The sequence below is a fragment of the Nyctereutes procyonoides genome, unplaced genomic scaffold (assembly GCF_905146905.1).
Source record: "Nyctereutes procyonoides isolate TBG_1078 unplaced genomic scaffold, NYPRO_anot_genome, whole genome shotgun sequence".
NCBI lineage: Eukaryota > Metazoa > Chordata > Mammalia > Carnivora > Canidae > Nyctereutes > Nyctereutes procyonoides.
In genome coordinates this window covers 37840894-37858618 of record NW_026575133.1, presented here as the reverse complement: position 1 = coordinate 37858618, position 17725 = coordinate 37840894, and the positions used below count along the sequence as shown (strand labels likewise).

The window sequence follows — 17725 nt, the reverse complement described above, 5'->3', positions numbered from 1 at the left end:
CCTTCTTAAACTAGTGGGAGTTTTCAGGTGAGTTTCCAGGGTCCACGGAGTGAGTGTGGCCTGCGGATGGAGGGCAGTCAGAAGAGAATGATTCTACTTTTATTTAATGTTGAGATTTTATTGATTAATAAGTGTGTTCAAATGATGTGCTCTTCCAACATTTAAGACATTTTATTGACATGGCTCCATCTGGTCCATTAGCTAAGAGTTTGAGGGGGAGGAAATATAGCAGTTGAGAATGGAAGAGAGAGGAAGACCTGTATCGGCTGCTAGGCCTCCATCCACGTGACACTCTGTGTCCATCTCAGATACCTGGTGGTTTCCCATCCTCTGCAGGGTGGGATCAAGGAAACTTGTTCCAGCAGAGGAACTCCCTCTCCCTCCCTTACACGTTTCTCGACATTAGGAAGGCTCCTTACATGGCAGGCGGCAGAAACGCTCTTCTGATTAGTGTAGCTGAGGGGACACGATGGACAGACTTATGGCTTTGTGGACCTGGGGCAGGAACACAGCAGAGAGTCTGTCATCAGCAAGGATGTGTCCAGGGATGAAGATGCCTTCAGGATGCTGCCATTTACTCCTCCTCTTGGTGAATCTGTTTTGTCCTCTCTCTTCACTGCCTCTCTCTTTCTCTCTCCCTCTCATTCTCTCCCTCTTTCACTCTGAAGAGCAGCTTTGTTCATTCTTCTGAGCATCTGAGAGCTAAGGCTCCAACTACTTACAAATTTGGGAGACTGTAGTTGAGACTTCAAGACAGACACTCACCTCTCTGTCTTGGTTTCAGAATCTCTTGGGAAAGGATCACCTGTTGCAGCATCAGGACCCATCCTTGGACTGATGAGCTGTGGTCAGACTGCGGGTCATACTGTACAGATAGCTGGGTGCCAGCCCAACAAAACAGAAGGGAGATGTGCGCTGTGTGGGTGGTGGCCACAGAGGCCCAGACCCAGGGGTGCTGGTTGGTCAGGCTTCCACCCTCAAGCGCAGAACTGAGCCCTGCAGGAGCTCCCAGGGCTGGTACATGTGTGTCTCCCTGGCCCGGCACTGCCCAGGAGTCCACGCTGCTGCTGTTGGACACACCCCCTAACCACCTGGACCCAGGTGTCATCACGTGGCTCAGGGTGCATGCTCCAGAACTGGTGGAAAACACAGTTGAGAGTCTCCCAGCAGGAAGGCTTCTTGGACACTGTCACTCATTTGTCACCCGTTTCAGTACTCATGGGCTCTGAAAAGATGATCTAGGTGAGCCAGAAAATCTGAAGGAGGGGATCCCTGGGTGGCTCAGTGGTTTGGCGCCTGCCTTTGGCCCAGGGTGTGATCCTGGAGTCTCGGGATCGAGTCCCACGTCAGGCTCCTGGCATGGCTTCTCCCTTCTCCTGTGTCTCTACCTCTCTCTCTCTCTCTCGCTCTCTATGTCTATCAAATAAATAAAATCTTTAAAAAGAAAAAAAAGAAAATCTGAAGGAGCCCACGACACAAATTTCATAAATGTCTTCTTCAACTTCAAGAATCTTAATATTTTTTGAATTAAATTAACACACTTAATATTGCTTCATTAATTCAACTTAGGGATATGATTTAATGACTGTTTATTTCATGTTTATCCTCAGTTGTTCTTGATATAACATGGGTGAGTAAAGTACACCTGACCGAAAAAAATCTGGTGCTTTAATCCACGCTCTTATAACTGAATGCAATAAACGTAAAAGTTCCAGAGTGATTGTCAACATTTGCAATCATTTTAGCTATTCTTTATAGTCCATTCTAACAAAGTGCAATAATAACGCTAAGAAAGTCTATTCCAGAAAGAAACATAACCTTTATAGAATCTTGAATATGTTCAAAAGAAGAAGCATTAAAATGTCAGGTAGAAAATTGAACACTGTCTCCTTTTAATCTTACTTTAGGGAAACGTTCTTTTCAGAATGAAGACGGGGCTCATAGGACCGTGACACTGAAGTGAGCTGTCCACTGGCCGCTGGCAGACTCGGCCAGACAGAGCATCAGAAGAGACTCTGGGTGTCTGGCAGTGAAGGTCGGGGGCACAATGCTCACAGCTCCAGGGCATCAGAGAGAGGCAGGATGTCCTTCTTTCTTGTCTGAGTCTCAAAGGCCTATTGCCAAAAATGCCTGAGTCACCAGAGACCCAAAGCAGAGGAGGAGATGCATCCACCTGGGAATAAGGAACTGGCAACCAATAGACAGCTCATCCTGAAGAAGATGATGGGAAACAAAGTCCAGAGGGAGATCTCCTTTGGAAGCAGAAGAGTGGGCACCGGGACTGGGACTCGGGAGGGACTGTGTCACAAGGTATTTATCAAAGAGTTGGCCTGCTCCAGCCAACAGCCCTGGGCAGATACCATGGTGACAAGGAAGACAACATCTTCAGTGTCCGATGGACCCAAGGACTGTGTGAAGGTGTGTCTATGCCCAAAACTACAGGAACCCAATGCTTGTCCACGGCCGCATGGTCCAACTAAGGGCAATGCTTCAACTTTTCATCCAACAACTGGCAACTACGTCTAGAAAGTCAGTAGGAAATTGGCCACAGGCCTCCATAGCTTATTTAAAAACAACAAGAAACTGAGAAGAGGAGAAGTTGAGTACTTACAGGAGCCAACTTTAGATCCTGTAGGATGTCATCAAAATAGTGAAACTCAGTTAATTCCAATTCAACCATTTCATTCTTCAGTTCCAGGACGCGACCCATCACTCCATCCAGGATTTTTCGGATCAGTATTCGCTTCTGCGGGTGGACGATCTGGTCATAGACATCCTCCAGGTTTCTGAAGATCTGCACATATTTTATGTAGAAGGTGGCCAGCATTTGGAAGATGAAAACTTGATTTCTTTGTGATTCCATCATGTTCTGGGACTCTTTATCAAGCAAAGAATTGAGGGCTTCTTGGGTCTGATGCCACATCTTATTATACATTCTGGGGAGGCGGGGGGGGGGGAGACAGAAAATAAGCATAAATTCCTTCGTGAGCCGTACAAAACGGGCGGCTGGAATAGCTGCCATGACACAGCATCAAGTGTGAACCGAGAACACGGCATGTAGTTCCCTTCAGACCGTTTACGTCTTGTTTTGAGCTGCGTGTGCTTTTTGCACAAGACTACTGCTCTCGTTATCAAATACGTAGCTTGAAAAAAACCTTTCACCTAAATGACAAAAGTGAGTCCTCACCGTACCCGTAAGACCAGCCTGATCGTACCCATTTCAGAGATGAAGAAGCTGTGAGCCAGAATATTCCACCGACCTGTCCATACACACAGCTGGTGGGGCATGAGATAGAGCAACACCACGTTGGAACGTGATTCTGCACTTACCTTGTAAAGTCAGACACGGGCCGACCCTGTGAACGAACAACCATACCCCAGAGAAACTCTTACAAATCTCTATCAAGAATCAACATAAGAGCGTTTTCTTTATAATAGCCCAAACCGGGGGGATCCCTGGGTGGCGCAGCGGTTTGGCGCCTGCCTTTGGCCCAGGGCGCGATCCTGGAGACCCGGGATCGAGTCCCACGTCGGGCTCCCGGTGCATGGAGCCTGCTTCTCCCTCTGCCTGTGTCTCTGCCTCTCCTCTCTCTCTCTCTCTCTCTCTCTCTCTCTGTGACTATCATAAATAAATAAAAAAAATAGCCCAAACAGGGAAACAGTGCAATTGTTTAGGAGTAAAAGAACAAATAACCGCACCGCGGGGGATTCGCAGTGGACTAGCCCCAGAGTGGGGAGGGTGAAGGGCTCACAGCTCTACGCAGCGACGATGAACCAGAGAACCACGGCGCGGGGCATGAGAGGCGAGGCACGGCTGGCCCTGGAGACTGGCCCCCGGGTCCGCATGAGCGGGGTCCGTGCCCTCGGTCGAGTCGGAGGAGAGTGAGATGCAGGGGTGTCCTCCCCCACGGCCTCCCTGGTGAGCACCCGGCTGGGAGTGCTCAGGGTGGTGGCCGCTTTGCTTTGCCAGTCCCGGGGACGCCAGGCCACCCCTCGTTGGTTCCTCGATGGAACCCTGTCCACGTCCCGTCGGCCGGTTCCTCTATTAACTGTCCTGCTGAGCCTGCCATCCTTTTCCTGCCGGGACCCTGAGCAATATATCCAAGGCAGACTTCTTTGGTGGTGTTGACATTTTGGGTGATGCTTTGGCTCTCTTTATATCCAAGAACCAGATGAAAAGCTACTGGAAAGTTCAGTGTGTCTGGGAAGAGGCTTATTAACTCTCCCGGGGGAGGGAAGTGGGTGGGTAGGATCCTGGCTGCTTCCCTGGAATGAGGGGGGAGCCCACAGCCCATTAGGTCTATCCTGTGCTGGTCAGGGAGGCTCAGTCTCTGCCTGGATGAGCCAGTGAGTCAAGGGGAGGGAGGGCTCTCGTGTCCTCTTCACTGTCAGCCTGGCCTCCCAACCCCACCCTCACCTGTGTGTGGCATCCCTGGCCCCGGGCTGCCTGCTGGCATGGTGGGCAGCTGGGCACCTGCTCTCTGGGGTCGAAATGCCCCTTAGGCAGACCTACCACCTTCAACCCCACCTCAGAAGGACCGGACCTTGCCCCCCTCTCCCAGGGTTCTGCTGGAAGGTGGGCTTTATCCTCGCTGCCCCTCTGCTGGCCCACGGGTCCCACGTCTTCTGGCCTGCCTCGTCCCTCTCATCTTATCTGCTTTCCTTCCTTGTTTTCATGGCATCTCCTGTCAAAGGCTCTCATGTCCCTTTGGCCCTTGTGTGTTTATAGCCTTTGACATCCTCTGTTGCCTCTATTTTGGAGGTGATTCAGGAAGAGCGGGAAATAACGATGCTCATTCAATGCACCCTGTTTCACTGGAAGTCCCTCATTGACCTTCCCAAGGTCATTACTGGGTGTCCCCTCTAGGTCCTCTGCTCTGGTCCCATGACCTGTCCTTCCTCACTCATGCTCCACACTTCCCTCTGAGACACCGTAAGCACCACGTACTGGAATCGACCCAACGCTGCGGCCTGTGCTAAGTGTGTTAGGTCCTTGCCACGCTCCACGAACCGGGCTCCTGTTACTCTCACTGAGGTGGGGGGAGGTAGCCTGCTCCTCAGAGGCGGGGTCAGTGTCTGAACCAGTCCCTGTGATTCCGAGCTCAGAACCATCATTCAGCACTGTGCCACCATCTCGACCTTGACCAAAAATGAAAGAGCCGCCACCATCACCACCAGAAAATACATCATCATAACTCCTACCAGGATGATGGGTGAGGAATTTGATCTCAACGTTTTCATGTCCATTCGTCTGGTTGCAAGTGGGATTGAATACCCACCTGCATGTTGGTTGTTTGCAGGTTCTCTTCCTCAGACTGTTTATCCATTTGTTTTCCTTGTTTGTACATTGGATTGCCTTTCTATTAATTTATGGGAGTTCTTTATTTATTATCTTCAACACATCTTTTTTTTTTTAATTTTCTTTATTGTCAACATATAGCATAACACCCAGTGCTCATCCTGCCAAGTGTCCCCCTCAGTGCCCGTCACCCAGTCACCCTTCCCACCTCTCCTTCCACTACCCCTTGTTTATTTCCCAGAGTTAGGTGTCTCTCTCTATCTTTTTTTTTAAATTTTTAAATTTTTTTTATTTTTTTGGTTTTTTTATTTTTTATTATTTAAAAAAATTTTTTTTGAGTTAGGTGTTTCTCATGTTTTGTCACCCTCACTGATATTTTCACTCATTTTCTCTCCTTTCCCTTTATTCCCTTTCACTAATTTTTATATTCCCCAAATGAATGAGACCATATAATATTTGTCCTTCTCCGATTGACTTACTTCACTCAGCATCATACCCTCCAGGTCCATCCACATTGAAGCAAATGGTGGGTATTTGTCGTTTCTAATGGCTGAGGAATATTCCATTGTATACATAGACCACATCTTCCTTATCCATTCATCTTTTGATGGACACCGAGGCTCCTTCCACAGTTTGGCTAGTGTGGACATTGCTGCTAAGAACATCGGGGTGCAGGCATCTCGGCGTTTCACTGCATCTGTATCTGTGGGATAAATCTATGGGGGTTCTTTATATAAACTGGGTGCCCATGGGTTCTTCAGCTTGCCTTCCATCTGAGAAGGTGGTATCTTACCATGGCCCAGGGCAGGCTGTGGGCAGGCTGTGGGCACCTGTGCTCCACCTCCATCCTGCTGGGAAGGGTGATCTCACTGGGATTCGTGGGGGTCCAGCTGCAGTCCTCTGGGCTAGTCAGGAGCCAGATCCCCCAGGGGCAGCAATCCCAGAGCACAGTGTCCATGCCTGTGCCAGGGCTTGGCCCGGACTCCTGCACGGGCCTGCTCACTGCTGTGTGCTCCCACTCTGCTCCTGGTGCAGAGATTTTCAATTTGCATTAAAAAAATTCCAAATCTTTAGTTTTTCGATTTAAAATATTTTCATTTTATTTTAAAATGGGATATTACCCTATTAAATATAATAAATGCATTATTAGTGTGTGGTCAATTAATATAAACTTAAAAGAACTATTAAAAACTTTTAAAAAAGATTTATTAATTATTTCAGAGAGAGAGGAAGCATGTGTGTGCATGAGCACGGGGAGGAGCGGAGGGAGAGGGGCACAAGTCAACTCCCCACTGAGCTCAGAGCCCCACCCGGGGCTCCACACCAGGACCCTGAGATCACGACCTGAGCCCAAATCCAGAGTCTGATGCTTTACCGGCTGAGCCACCTGGGTGCCGCTAAAAAATAAAATATTTAAATAAGACATTAAAAAAAATTTTTTTTTCTCATCTCTTATTTTTATGTTCCTGGAACAGAGACGAGAGACTTTCATGTCCTTGGCCAAGGGTTAGAAGCTTCTCTTGGTGCATGAAGAGCCTTTCGGGTTCGGATGACGGTGGTGGCAGCTGCTGGAGTAGGTAAGGCCGGTCACCATCCTAAATACTTGATAGCTGTCGGCTCATGTGGCCCCAACCCCCGGCGAGGCAGGTGCTGCCCTCACCGCCATTCACACACAGCAACGCTGCCCTGCGTCCGGGCAGTCTGGTGGCTCCAGGGCTCACCCTCCGAGCCACTTGGGGGCCCGCCATTCTCAGGGTGGAGCAAATGGGGTGACGAATCACGTGGCACAGTCACGATGGGCAAAGATCTGCGGTTGAAGACAATACTTCTCCTCCCTGCCAAGGCCACTGGGTTCAGATCCTGAGCACTGCCTTGGGTGGCCCCTGGGCTGCGAGCATCATGGGTCTCCAAGCTTGGGACATATTTTAAAAACTACTGCCAACGAAGAGCACGCTGCTAGATGACTTTGGGCAGAGGGAAGGTTTGTAGGGGGGGACCTTAGAGGCCATCTGGAGCAGGCAAAGCGGCTCTCAGAGACAACCCCATCACAGGACCTTCTGGCTTGTGCCAGCATCAGGTGGCATCGCGGTGGCGACTCGGCCGGCTGCGCCTTCAGAAAGCAGGCGAACGGGACAGGATTGGGAAAGGCTGAAACCAAGGTATCTGCCCAGCGGCGGAGGTAAAGCCGGGAAGGGTGCCCAGAGCTGAGTGTGGGGGGACGGCAGGGTGGCTCAGTGGTCGGGCACCTGCCTTTAGCTCAAGGGGTGACCCCGGAGTCCTGGGATTGAGTCCCGCATCAGGCTCCCCGTAGGGAGCCTCCCTCTGCCTGTGTCTCGGCCTCTCTCTCTGTGTGTCTCATGAATAAGTAAATAAAATCTTAAAAAAAAAAAGAGAGAGAGAGAGAAACCGAGTGTGTGCCTGGTTCACTGAAGCACAGACTTGGAGAACTTGGAGGAGGGGGCGGGGCACACCCAGGTGTCCCCTGACCTGGCAAATGACACCAGCTGTGCAACCAATGTTCACATAAAACAGAAAACCATGTGGTTTGTTTTCTGGCCTAAGCCTGTCAGGACAGCATTACAGAAGAAAATTACAGGCTAATTTTGTTTAGAGCTCAGATCTGAAAATTCCACTTGGCAAACAGGACACTGAGCCGGATCAAAAGAGTGGCTCCCTCTGACCGGGGAAGAGGTCGCCCCAGGAATCTGTGAGCATTCAGCAGAAAGACAAGCTGAGCTAAATACAGCAACAGAACAGCACAAACTGAAGGTTATTTCCACAGATGCCAAGAAAATGCTCAATGAATTTAATTTATGGCATAGGCCTGATTAAGAATACCGTCCACATACCCCCAAAGGACGGACGCTGTCAGCCCTTCAAAATGCTGAACACCATGGACCAAAAATACTTTCCGGAGGCACACCAGAAATCTAAAAGACGGCAATGAGAAAGGAGGAAGCAGACAGAAAAGGGATTAACACAAAAGAATTCAGAAAATGCTTGTCAATGACACAGTTGCAAAATCCAAGGAAATCAGCAACAAGATATAAGAAGTCAACTGTACAGCAAAGTTGCAAGACATTGATAAAGGCCACAGAAAAAAAAAGTCACAGAGAAAAATACGAAAAACGAAACCCTCTTCCTCGTACTGATTAAATATCTAAGAATGGATACGGTGGGAGCCACACAAGATGTAACTGAAGAAAATTCTAGAGTGCTAGCTGCAAGGAGGATCACAACAGGCAGAGGCTGGAGAGACAGGACAAAAAGCAAGCAGGCTCTTGAGACCGACATGCAGATGTAATACTACCGAGAATTTGGGACTAATGTCAATCACAGCCATGATTTCTACAAGTGGGGGTGGGATCCGTAGTGATAAATCAGGGGCATTTATCAGACTTCAAAGCCAGGAAGCACTAAGGTTGTGCAAGACCCCAGGGAGGCTGCCCCGTGGGGTGCAGACGGGGCGGCCTGAATCCCACAAAGACCCACACCCATCGTGATGAAGGATGCTGGGTACAGGATGCTTCCACCAGCGGCCACAACACCCAAACTGATGGACGGAACATGCCCAGAATTTAGGAATGCATGGACGCGGCTTGGGGGCAGGCCCAGCCCGGGGAAGCCTTGCTGCCCCAGCTCAGCGCGATCTCGGCCTCCACCCAGGGTCAAGGCAGGAACCCCTCCAGGGCCGTGGCTCCGCGGGGCCCTGGCTGGAACTCTGGGACACAATTCTCCCGGAGGCCCGAGCCTTCCAAGTGCCACATTTGGGTGGTGGCCTCTTCCTCCTGCACCTGCCGCTGTCCCGGAGGGCCCTGCTGGGGGCACCGGGGGCTGGTGGCTGGTTGATGGGAAATATCAGGCAGCCGTGTGAGCCAGCCAAGCCCGCATCATCACCCATCAGCTAGTAACCACCAGCTGCCACCCCGTCCCCCGTCCCCCGCCCCCTCCTCCCAGCCCCTGGCAACCATTAACCTCATTTCTACTCTATTTGCCTACCTCGGGCATTTCACGTACATGGACCCACTTAGTAGGTGGCCCTTGTGCTCTGCTCCTTGCACTCAGCACACCCTTCCAAAGTGCACATGTGCCTCTCCTTGCTGCCAAGTATGTTCCCGGCACGTACACACCGCAGCCTGCTGTCCACGCTCCAGCTGATGGACGTGGGGCTGTTTCTGTGGCTGTTGGGAATGAGGCCACGGTGAACATCCCTGTGTGCGTATTTTTATTTTTCTTGGGCATAGCAAGGAGGGTTTTATTTTATTTTTAAAGAAATTTTTAATTTTGTAAAAAGATTTTATTCATTTATTCAGGAGAGACACGGAAAAAGAGAGGCAGAGACACAGGCAGAGGGAGAAGCGGGCTCCGTGCAGGGAGCCCGATGCAGGATTCGATCCCAGGACCCCGGGGTCACGCCCTGAGCCGAAGGCAGACACTCAAACGCTGAGCCACCCAGGGGTCCCTCAAGGAGGGTTTTAAAGGCAAGATGCTGTTAAGTTTCGCATCAGCATCATCTCCTGGGGTGGGTGGTCTCAGGCCACAACGTCCTGTGCCTTCACTTCCTCAAGGGGCAAATCTGGCTAATGGCACCTCTCTGACACCCCGAGGGATGACTGCGGGCTGGGATCACGGATGTGCAAGTGTTCTGGGGATCGCAAGTGCACCTTGCAAAGAGAAGGTGGTATTTTATCCATGAGGTTACTTATAATTTTTTTTTTTTGAAGTGCGTGATTGGTTTCAGACTTGGGCGTATGACCAAGAAATGTTTCAGAGTCTGAAGTCAGGAGGACCGTGGGTGGAGAACACTGAACGTGACAGTTGAACACGGCCAGCCTGCGATTTCCATAGCTTGGCAGATTTTCTGTGGCTGGGTGGGTGAGGGAGCGGAAGACCGGACTGTTCAGACATCATGGGCTTCGATGAAAAATATCTAAATCTTGCAAAGTGGGAATTCTTCCCAAGATATTTTATGAAGGATAAATCTCCAGATTCTCCCAATACTATGCAGCTGTTTGTCCTCTTTCTGGAATATTCCCTTGGCCTTCTTGCCTAAGGGAGGCCCGGCTGTCCTCCCGTGCAGCCCTCACAGGAGAGGCTCCCTTTCCACCAGACTCTGCCGACGACTGCGGGGCTGGAGGGTCAAGGTCCCTGCTCCTCACTGCCACTTCCAGATCATTCTCCCCACCCCACCCCCTAGTTCCGAACCCCATTTCACCGGGTGGCATCACCACCGCCCCTCAGCGTCACCACCGTCTCCTCCTATAGCATCTTTCCAGGCTCCCACGGGGTGTCTACCCCACGAAGAGCATTTACGACAGACTCTACCCTCCTCACTCCCCTGTGATAAACAACTCAGTTCCTCCCTAGAAGCCAAGACCTGGAGCTGCCCGCTGGGGCTCATGCCCCCACCAGCAACATCACCCCAGTCCCCCCTCCTCCTCCACACTATCCCATTTCTTTGACTCCTGGTCCATTCCAAGTCCTGCCCTTTAGCAGGGTTACATGTCACTGCCTCCTATCTGTCTCCTGGCCCCGCTTCCCCACACCAGCTATAGCAAAACCCCTTTTAAAAGCTGGCCATGCTCCCGGTCTACAGGGTCTCTCCAAATGTCCCCTCCCACTCTCAGCAACCTTCCCACCTCATCCCCCACAAGGGTCAAGGGCACGCTGGGGCCCCATGTTGCTCAGTGCATGGCCCAGTTCGGTTCTCTTCTGACTCGTCTGGGCAGCGTTTGAATCCTTCACTCCCCCCCTCCCAGAAACACTACTTCCTGTTCACCTGGCTTCCAGGACACCGCGCTTTCGCTTCCTCCTCACTGGTCACACCTTCATCCCCTTGCTGGTGCCTGCGCCCCAGTCTCTTACCACCGGATGACACCAGCCTTCATCCGTGGACCCTTTTTCTGTCTACGCTCACTCCGTGTCAATAAAGCCAATCTGCATACCAACACCTGTCGAGTCTATACTTCATACGTAGACCTCTCTCCTGAACTCAACGCTCGAATACTCAAGTGCCTACTTGATCTCCGCCGGGCACTTCAAACTCAACATGTCCAAAAACCGAGCTCCTGAGGATCGTCCCCACCTGCAAAATCTCAGCAAGGCCTTGACCTCTCTGCTTTTTTTTTTTAATTCATTCATTAATTTATTCACAAAGAAAGAGGGAGAAGCAGGCTCCCTGCAGGGAGCCCGACGTGGGACTTGATCCCAGGACCCCGGGGTCATGCCCTGGGCGGAAGGCGGGCCCTCAATGGCTGAGCCCCCCAGGTGCCCCGGCCTCTCTGCTCTTACTTTGTCGCCTAAACGTGTGGTTAGGGAATCCCTGGGTGGCGCAGCGGTTTGGCGCCTGCCTTTGGCCCAGGGCGCGATCCTGGAGACCCAGGATCGAATCCCACATCAGGCTCCCGGTGCATGGAGCCTGCTTCTCCCTCTGCCTGTGTCTCTGCCTCTCTCTCTCTCTCTCTATCATAAATAAATAAATAAAAAATTAAAAAATTAAACGTGTGGTTAGTTAATAGCGTGGCTGCAGGCTGGAGCTGCGGCGCCTGGCTGGCCCGTCTGCTGGTTGGGTGTGAACTACTTAGCCTCTCTGTGTCGTCTCCCCAGCTGTGAAATGGGAATAACAATGTAACCAGGTCCTGTGTAGAGGGGTGCTGTGAAGCTCAGGTGTCCTGCCCTATTTCAAACCCTCAGCGCCCACAGATCAGCCCCACCACACGTGTGCAATGGGCACGATGAGGACAGCACAGCGCCTGGGGAACACTCCTTCCTGTACCCCCGCCACCCGATGGGGGTTCCCTGGTGGAAAGCGACGTGGTGCAAGGGGGCGTCCTGCAGCTCCTTCTCGACCTCACAGGGCACCTGGGAGTTCCCACAGAGCAGCCCCTGTGCCGCTGCGCAAGAGGGACTAAAGGGCAGGCGAGGACTGAGCGTGCTGGAGATGCTGCTTTTCCAAAAAGACTACGGCGAGGGCACCGCCACGGGCCTGCGGGAGCTCACCCCCGGGGTGGGGTGGGGGGAGGCAGTGACGGGGCGGAGGGAGGCCTGGGCGAACGCGCTCCCGGTCCCCAGGAGGCTGATACTCTATCCCGGGCCCCAGCTTTCTTTGCTGCAATGTAAAAAGAAGGAGGGGAGGGGGGAGGAGAGCAGGACAAGAAGCGGGGCAGGCCGCCCTTCCTCCGCCGAAGCCCGCCCAGGCCATAGGCCGGCCGCCCGTCACTTACGCGTTCGACATGGCTATTTCCCTCTTTCCCTCGCCCGCCTGGAAGCTCCTCGGTCTCCCGCTGACGGGCGGCCGGCTGCAGGCGTCGGGACGCCACCAGGGGCGTCCAGAAGGAGGAGGGGGACGGGGCTAGCCTGTCACTCTGGGCAGGACAAGGCGAGAGCCGGCAGGCGCGCGCAGGCTCGGCCAGGTGGGCTCGAACGTTCCCTCCGCCACCCGAGGCTCGGGCTCAGCGGGCCGCGTCGCGGAACCTAGCAACCGGGACGCCGCGCCTGCGCAGTGCCGGCCACCCCACCCCCGAGCTCCACGCGCCTGCGCAGCGGCCTGGTTCCCATGGCAACCACGGCGCGGCGCCTGCGGGATGCTGGTCCAGCGCCAGCGAGGGACCAGGATGCCAAGGAGCCCACCTGCCCGCGGACCAGCCCCGGGGCCCAGCCCCGGTCCCTTCCGCCGGCGCCTCGTCCCCCCGCGCCGTCCTCCCGCGTCCCCGTTTGCCCCCTTTTCATCCGCCTTCCCATGTGCGGCCTTGGTGCTTGCAGCCTCAGTGTTCCCATCTGTAAAATGACACAACAGTCGTTCCTTTGTTCGGGACTTGCCGGGACTTCTCCCGCCCAAGCGCAGACTTAGGTTCTGGGGATGCAGGGCGCCTTCTGGGGCGAAATGGAAGTGAGATAAGGAGCTAGTGTGCTGTAAGTGGAAGACGCTATGTGGAAGTTCCTTATTAGCAAGCTGCTGTGAGAGTCTGCTTTCACTGCCCTCCTTTCTTCATCTTTAGTAATGATTGAGATGCATTTGCAATTTTATTGTTTTTGGCCAAAAAAAATTTTTTTAACGTGCGATTCCTACAGGAATATATTCAGGACCCGTGCAGTTGAAAGAGCACGGAGAAGAGACATCCGCATGAGAATGACGGCGTGATGGATCACAGAGCCTCTCTCCCACAATTACTAATGAAATGGACAAAAGAACAGCAAAAATCAGCAGCCAGAACAAGAACAAGAGAAAGGAGCAAGGAAACAACAACAACAAAAAAAACGAGTAGGACCTTGTGACCGTAAACTTCAAAAAATGGCACTCGATGAAATAGAAGCGGAGAATGGCATCCGAATCCCACCCCCGTTCCTCCAAAATCTCTGCTAGGGAAGGAAACCAAGGTGAGAAAATACCAAGATTTCTCACGAATGCTTTTTGATACAAAGAAGACATGAATCTGCAAAGTGAGATGGGAAGGTGGGCACAGAAGGAAGCCACCTGGGGAAATCCAGGGGAGATGAAACTATTGGGAGTAGAGAACAGCCCCTACCGCCCACAGGACCTGCCCAGAGCTGGGAACAGATCACTAGGGCTTGCCATTTTTTAGGACTTTGCACCGTATAAGAGGCAAAGGTTCAAAATCCAAGGACAGTTTGCCACAGAAACAGGAAGGGCTTCTAACAAGGGTCAGGGGTGGTGGTGGAAGTTTCCCAGAATCGTAGGAGCAAACAGAGCCCAGGGCTTGCACACATCCACTGGATCAATCCTAATCCTCACTGTGGATACAGGTCATTGGAAAGTAGATCAAAGTGCAAGCTTCCAGCTCTCAAACTCCTTCGAATATACCGAGAGAGCAGCTAAGGAGAATTTGCTCACGTTGTATTTGAGCAGAAAATTTACAAAGAGCAAATCCCTGTTAGATATAAATAAGATGGAAGCAGCAAATCCAGCATCCAAATCTAAGACTTTGATAACCAGAGAAGGGAAAAAAAAAAAAAAAGAAAACAAAAGAGGAGCGCCTGCGTAGCTCAGTGGTTGAGCGTCTGCCTTTGGCTCAGGTCATGTTCTCTGGGTCCTGGGATTGAGCCCTACATCGGGGCTCCCTGCTCAGTGAGGAACCAGCTTCTCTTCCTCCTCTGCCTCTCCCCACCCCCACTTTTGACTCGAGTGCTCTCTCTCTCAAATAAATAAATAAATAAATAAATAAATAAATAAATAAAATCTTTAAAAAAAGAATTACATGATGGTTGAGGGAGATGAAGAATCTAGTGTGGAAGAAAATGTAACCCAATAGAAGAAAACTCTTCACATGTGTCCTGTGTTATAGAATAAATTAATCAAGGACACTAACTTAATAGAATAAGGGCTGGGAGAAAAGATAAAAACAGCAGAATGAGAAAGAGAGAGATTATACAGCTGAGGCAACCAAATGAAAATCAGAAATGTCCGGTAGAGAAACCAAATTGGAAAGACCAAAGAGCATTACAGGAAACGCTTGGATCAGCTACAGTGAATGTACAGGAAGAAAACTGTATCATTTGAGCAATTAGGAAGAGGTTAGTTGATATTCCTTCAAAAAAAGAGTCCTCCAATATTAATGTCCTTTTTTCCCAAAGATGTAAGGAAACATCTCTGAAAGAAGAGGACTAAATCTGCAGATCAAAAGTGCTCACTGTGTTCCAGGAAAAGCTGGTATAGAACAACCAACACCAAAGATCTCCTGGATGCGTGATTGAACTTCAGGGAGGAGTGGCAGGGGGACCTGGTGGCCTCAGATGTCTCCACGGTAGCTTTCAATGTCAGATGAAAAGGTTGCAACATTTACAAAGGTTTTTGGGGAAAAAATGTGACCCAAGATATTCCTACTCCCTGAAGTTAATATTCCCAGATATGAAAGCCCTCAGGGGATGCAGCACTCATGTATGAACTGGCATGTTTTCAAACGCAAGTAATAGAAAACCCAATGTCTGACGGCTTAAACAATGAGGAGGTATAGTCTCCCTTAAGAGAATAGGGGCGAGACAGTTTGGGAGCTGGTTATTTCGGTGGCTCGGTGGCCTCACCCGTCTTTGATGGTGTTTTCACGTTTTGGAGTTGTCATCCTTAAGATGTGGGATGACTGCCCTCATGGTCATAAAATGCCTGCTGCGACTCCAGACATTACAACCTCACTCTGTGACATCTCGAGGAGACAGCAAAAGGGCCAGCTGGGAAATGTGACCGCCATTGTCGTCTTAGAGAAATCAGGATTTACCTGCATTCTGAGAAAGAGAGAGAGACAGAGAGAGAGAGAGAGACAGAGAGAGAGAGAGCAGTGGAGCAAAGAACCGAGTCAGGCCCCTGCCAGCCTGGAAGCAGGCTGCTATGTAGGCAACATTCAGCAAGAGGCATGACTCTCGCGCTTCTAGAAAATAGCACGACTCGAGGGTGAAATCCAGCAACCAAAAGATGGAAGTCGGTGAACAAGTCCTCGGTGTGGGAAGACAGTGGAATGAGGTGTCCCAAAGTCTGCAAAGCAGGAGAACTAATCTAGTTTTCTTTGATTGTGTCCCAAGAGCTTTGCAGCTGATACATTTACGGACCATTTACCCTACGCCGGGGACTCTGTAACCCCTGACATACACGTTCATTCACGACACCTTCCTGTTAACATTACGAGACGGATTTCATCCCCATTTTGGACACGTTGAGGCCGAGGCCGAGGGAGGCTCAGCACGTCCAACGCCACACTCCAGCAGATGGTGGAATTGGCCTTCGAACCACCCGGTAATCTCACTTGCAAGACTCTACCCCGGACTGTCATCGTTTCGTTGGCAGCAACAACTGTCTTAATTAATACCTGCTAAAAAATTGTTTTCTGGGCGGGAGGGGGCGAGCGTTATTAAAATCAGTGGTTCTCAAATCATTTATCTTTTAAGGAAAAAAAAAATCAATGCTGCCTTCTTAGGTAGACGGAGTGGAGGAGGTGACCCGTCCTCAGTAGGTGATAACTTAGGCCGCTTCGGAAGCAGACTGCCAGGTGTCTGGGAAGATGTAGCTTCTCACACATGCAAGTCATTGGGGCGAATATTCGCTGATGGTCGTGCTGAGCAAAGAAAGCTCGAGTCCCCGCACGGTGCCGCCGGAGAAGACGACAGAGCCGGCTGCACTGGGCCTTCAGGAGTCGTGGCGGTGGCCATCCCTGGAGCTCAGCCTTCCTCACCACGGGCTCATGTCCCGGAGGAACGGCCTCAGACATTGTCCACCCGGCCGTGTCAGAGGCTGCAGGCCCAGGACCTTCCTGTCTCTCAAGCGCCCCTTCTCAGCCGACACTGCCCGGGACGGGGCACTGCCCGGTCCTTCTAGAAAGTTCATTGTGGTTCTGTAGCGCTCACCATTCCCCTTCTACATCCAGGCCCCGGGCAGAGCGGAACAGCCGTCCTTCAGGGGAGGGCCTTGTGAACACGTCAGTCCCCCGGCCCCCGACCCCGTCCCCCGACCACAGGGCAGGCACCCTCAGGTCCTCGGCCGCGGGAGATGTCCTGCTCCCCTGTGACCGCTGTCTGCCTCGCAGCTCTCGGTCAGCTCCTGCAGACGGAAGCCAGGGACACGGGACCCCCAGGTGGCGGCTGCCCAGCCAGGTGGTCAGCATCACGCTGTCGATCGGGAGGGATGTTCATGGTCCCCCGGCGTCCCCCCCGCCCAACATGTCTCCCTCCCGCTGAGCCACCTGTGTCGCTCAGTGTCTTCACCTCCCCAACCAGTTCCAAGGTGGAATGTTCGCTACGAGGAAGCCAGGGAGCCCGCGCACGGCACCCGAGACGTGCCTGAACTTCTGTCAGCTGGAAAGATATAAACCTGCCCCGCCACCCCGGCATCTGGCTCAGGTCTCTGGACAATTCCGTGAGCCGAGGATCTGCCAACACGCAGCTCCGCTGTACTGACGGCACCGCTCTCGAGGGCGAGGAGCCACGGCGGGAGTTTAGGATCAGGCTCGGCTGCTGTGCCCCGTGTTTTAGGGAACCCAGGAAGGTGACGCTCGGCTCTGGTGCCTTCCCTAAGGACTCACACGTCATTTTGCTGATCCACATAAAGTCCCCTGGCCCAGCGCCTGGCCTTCTTCTCTTCTGCGAGTCACCGGCCGCTCGGATCCCGTCGGCAGAACTCGCTGGCCGGGTCTCTCAGCGCTCAGGGACTACCCAGCTAGATTTACACCGGTGGGGGTGGGCTCCTCACTCCCACCCGAGTCTCCCTGAAGGCCAACATCTGACATGCAGCACCCCACAGCAGCTCCTGGCGACCCAGGCCACCTTACGGTTAGTGGCCTGCAGGCCACTAACCCGTCAAAATGGGGCACCACTCACCACTTCTCGCCCTCCTCCTTCGCTGACGCCCCCCATCCCGCATCCTTCCCAGGGACGGCCAGACTGAAACAGAGCAGAGATAGGCGTGCGCTGCACCAGAAGATCAAG

The 17725-nt window shown here is 52.2% G+C and overlaps 1 protein-coding gene across 1 annotated transcript in view; it reads right to left on the bottom strand.

Moving 5' to 3' along the window:
- Positions 1–12533, bottom strand: part of IQCA1 (IQ motif containing with AAA domain 1) — a 143926-nt gene extending 131393 nt beyond the window's left edge. The window contains exons 1-2 of the mRNA XM_055300336.1: positions 12523–12533; positions 2612–2936 (exon numbers count right to left, since the gene is read on the bottom strand). Of these exons, the coding sequence (XP_055156311.1) occupies positions 2612–2936; positions 12523–12533 (336 nt within the window). The remainder of the gene's footprint in view (positions 1–2611; positions 2937–12522) is intronic.
- Between the last annotated feature and the right edge of the window lie 5192 nt (positions 12534–17725).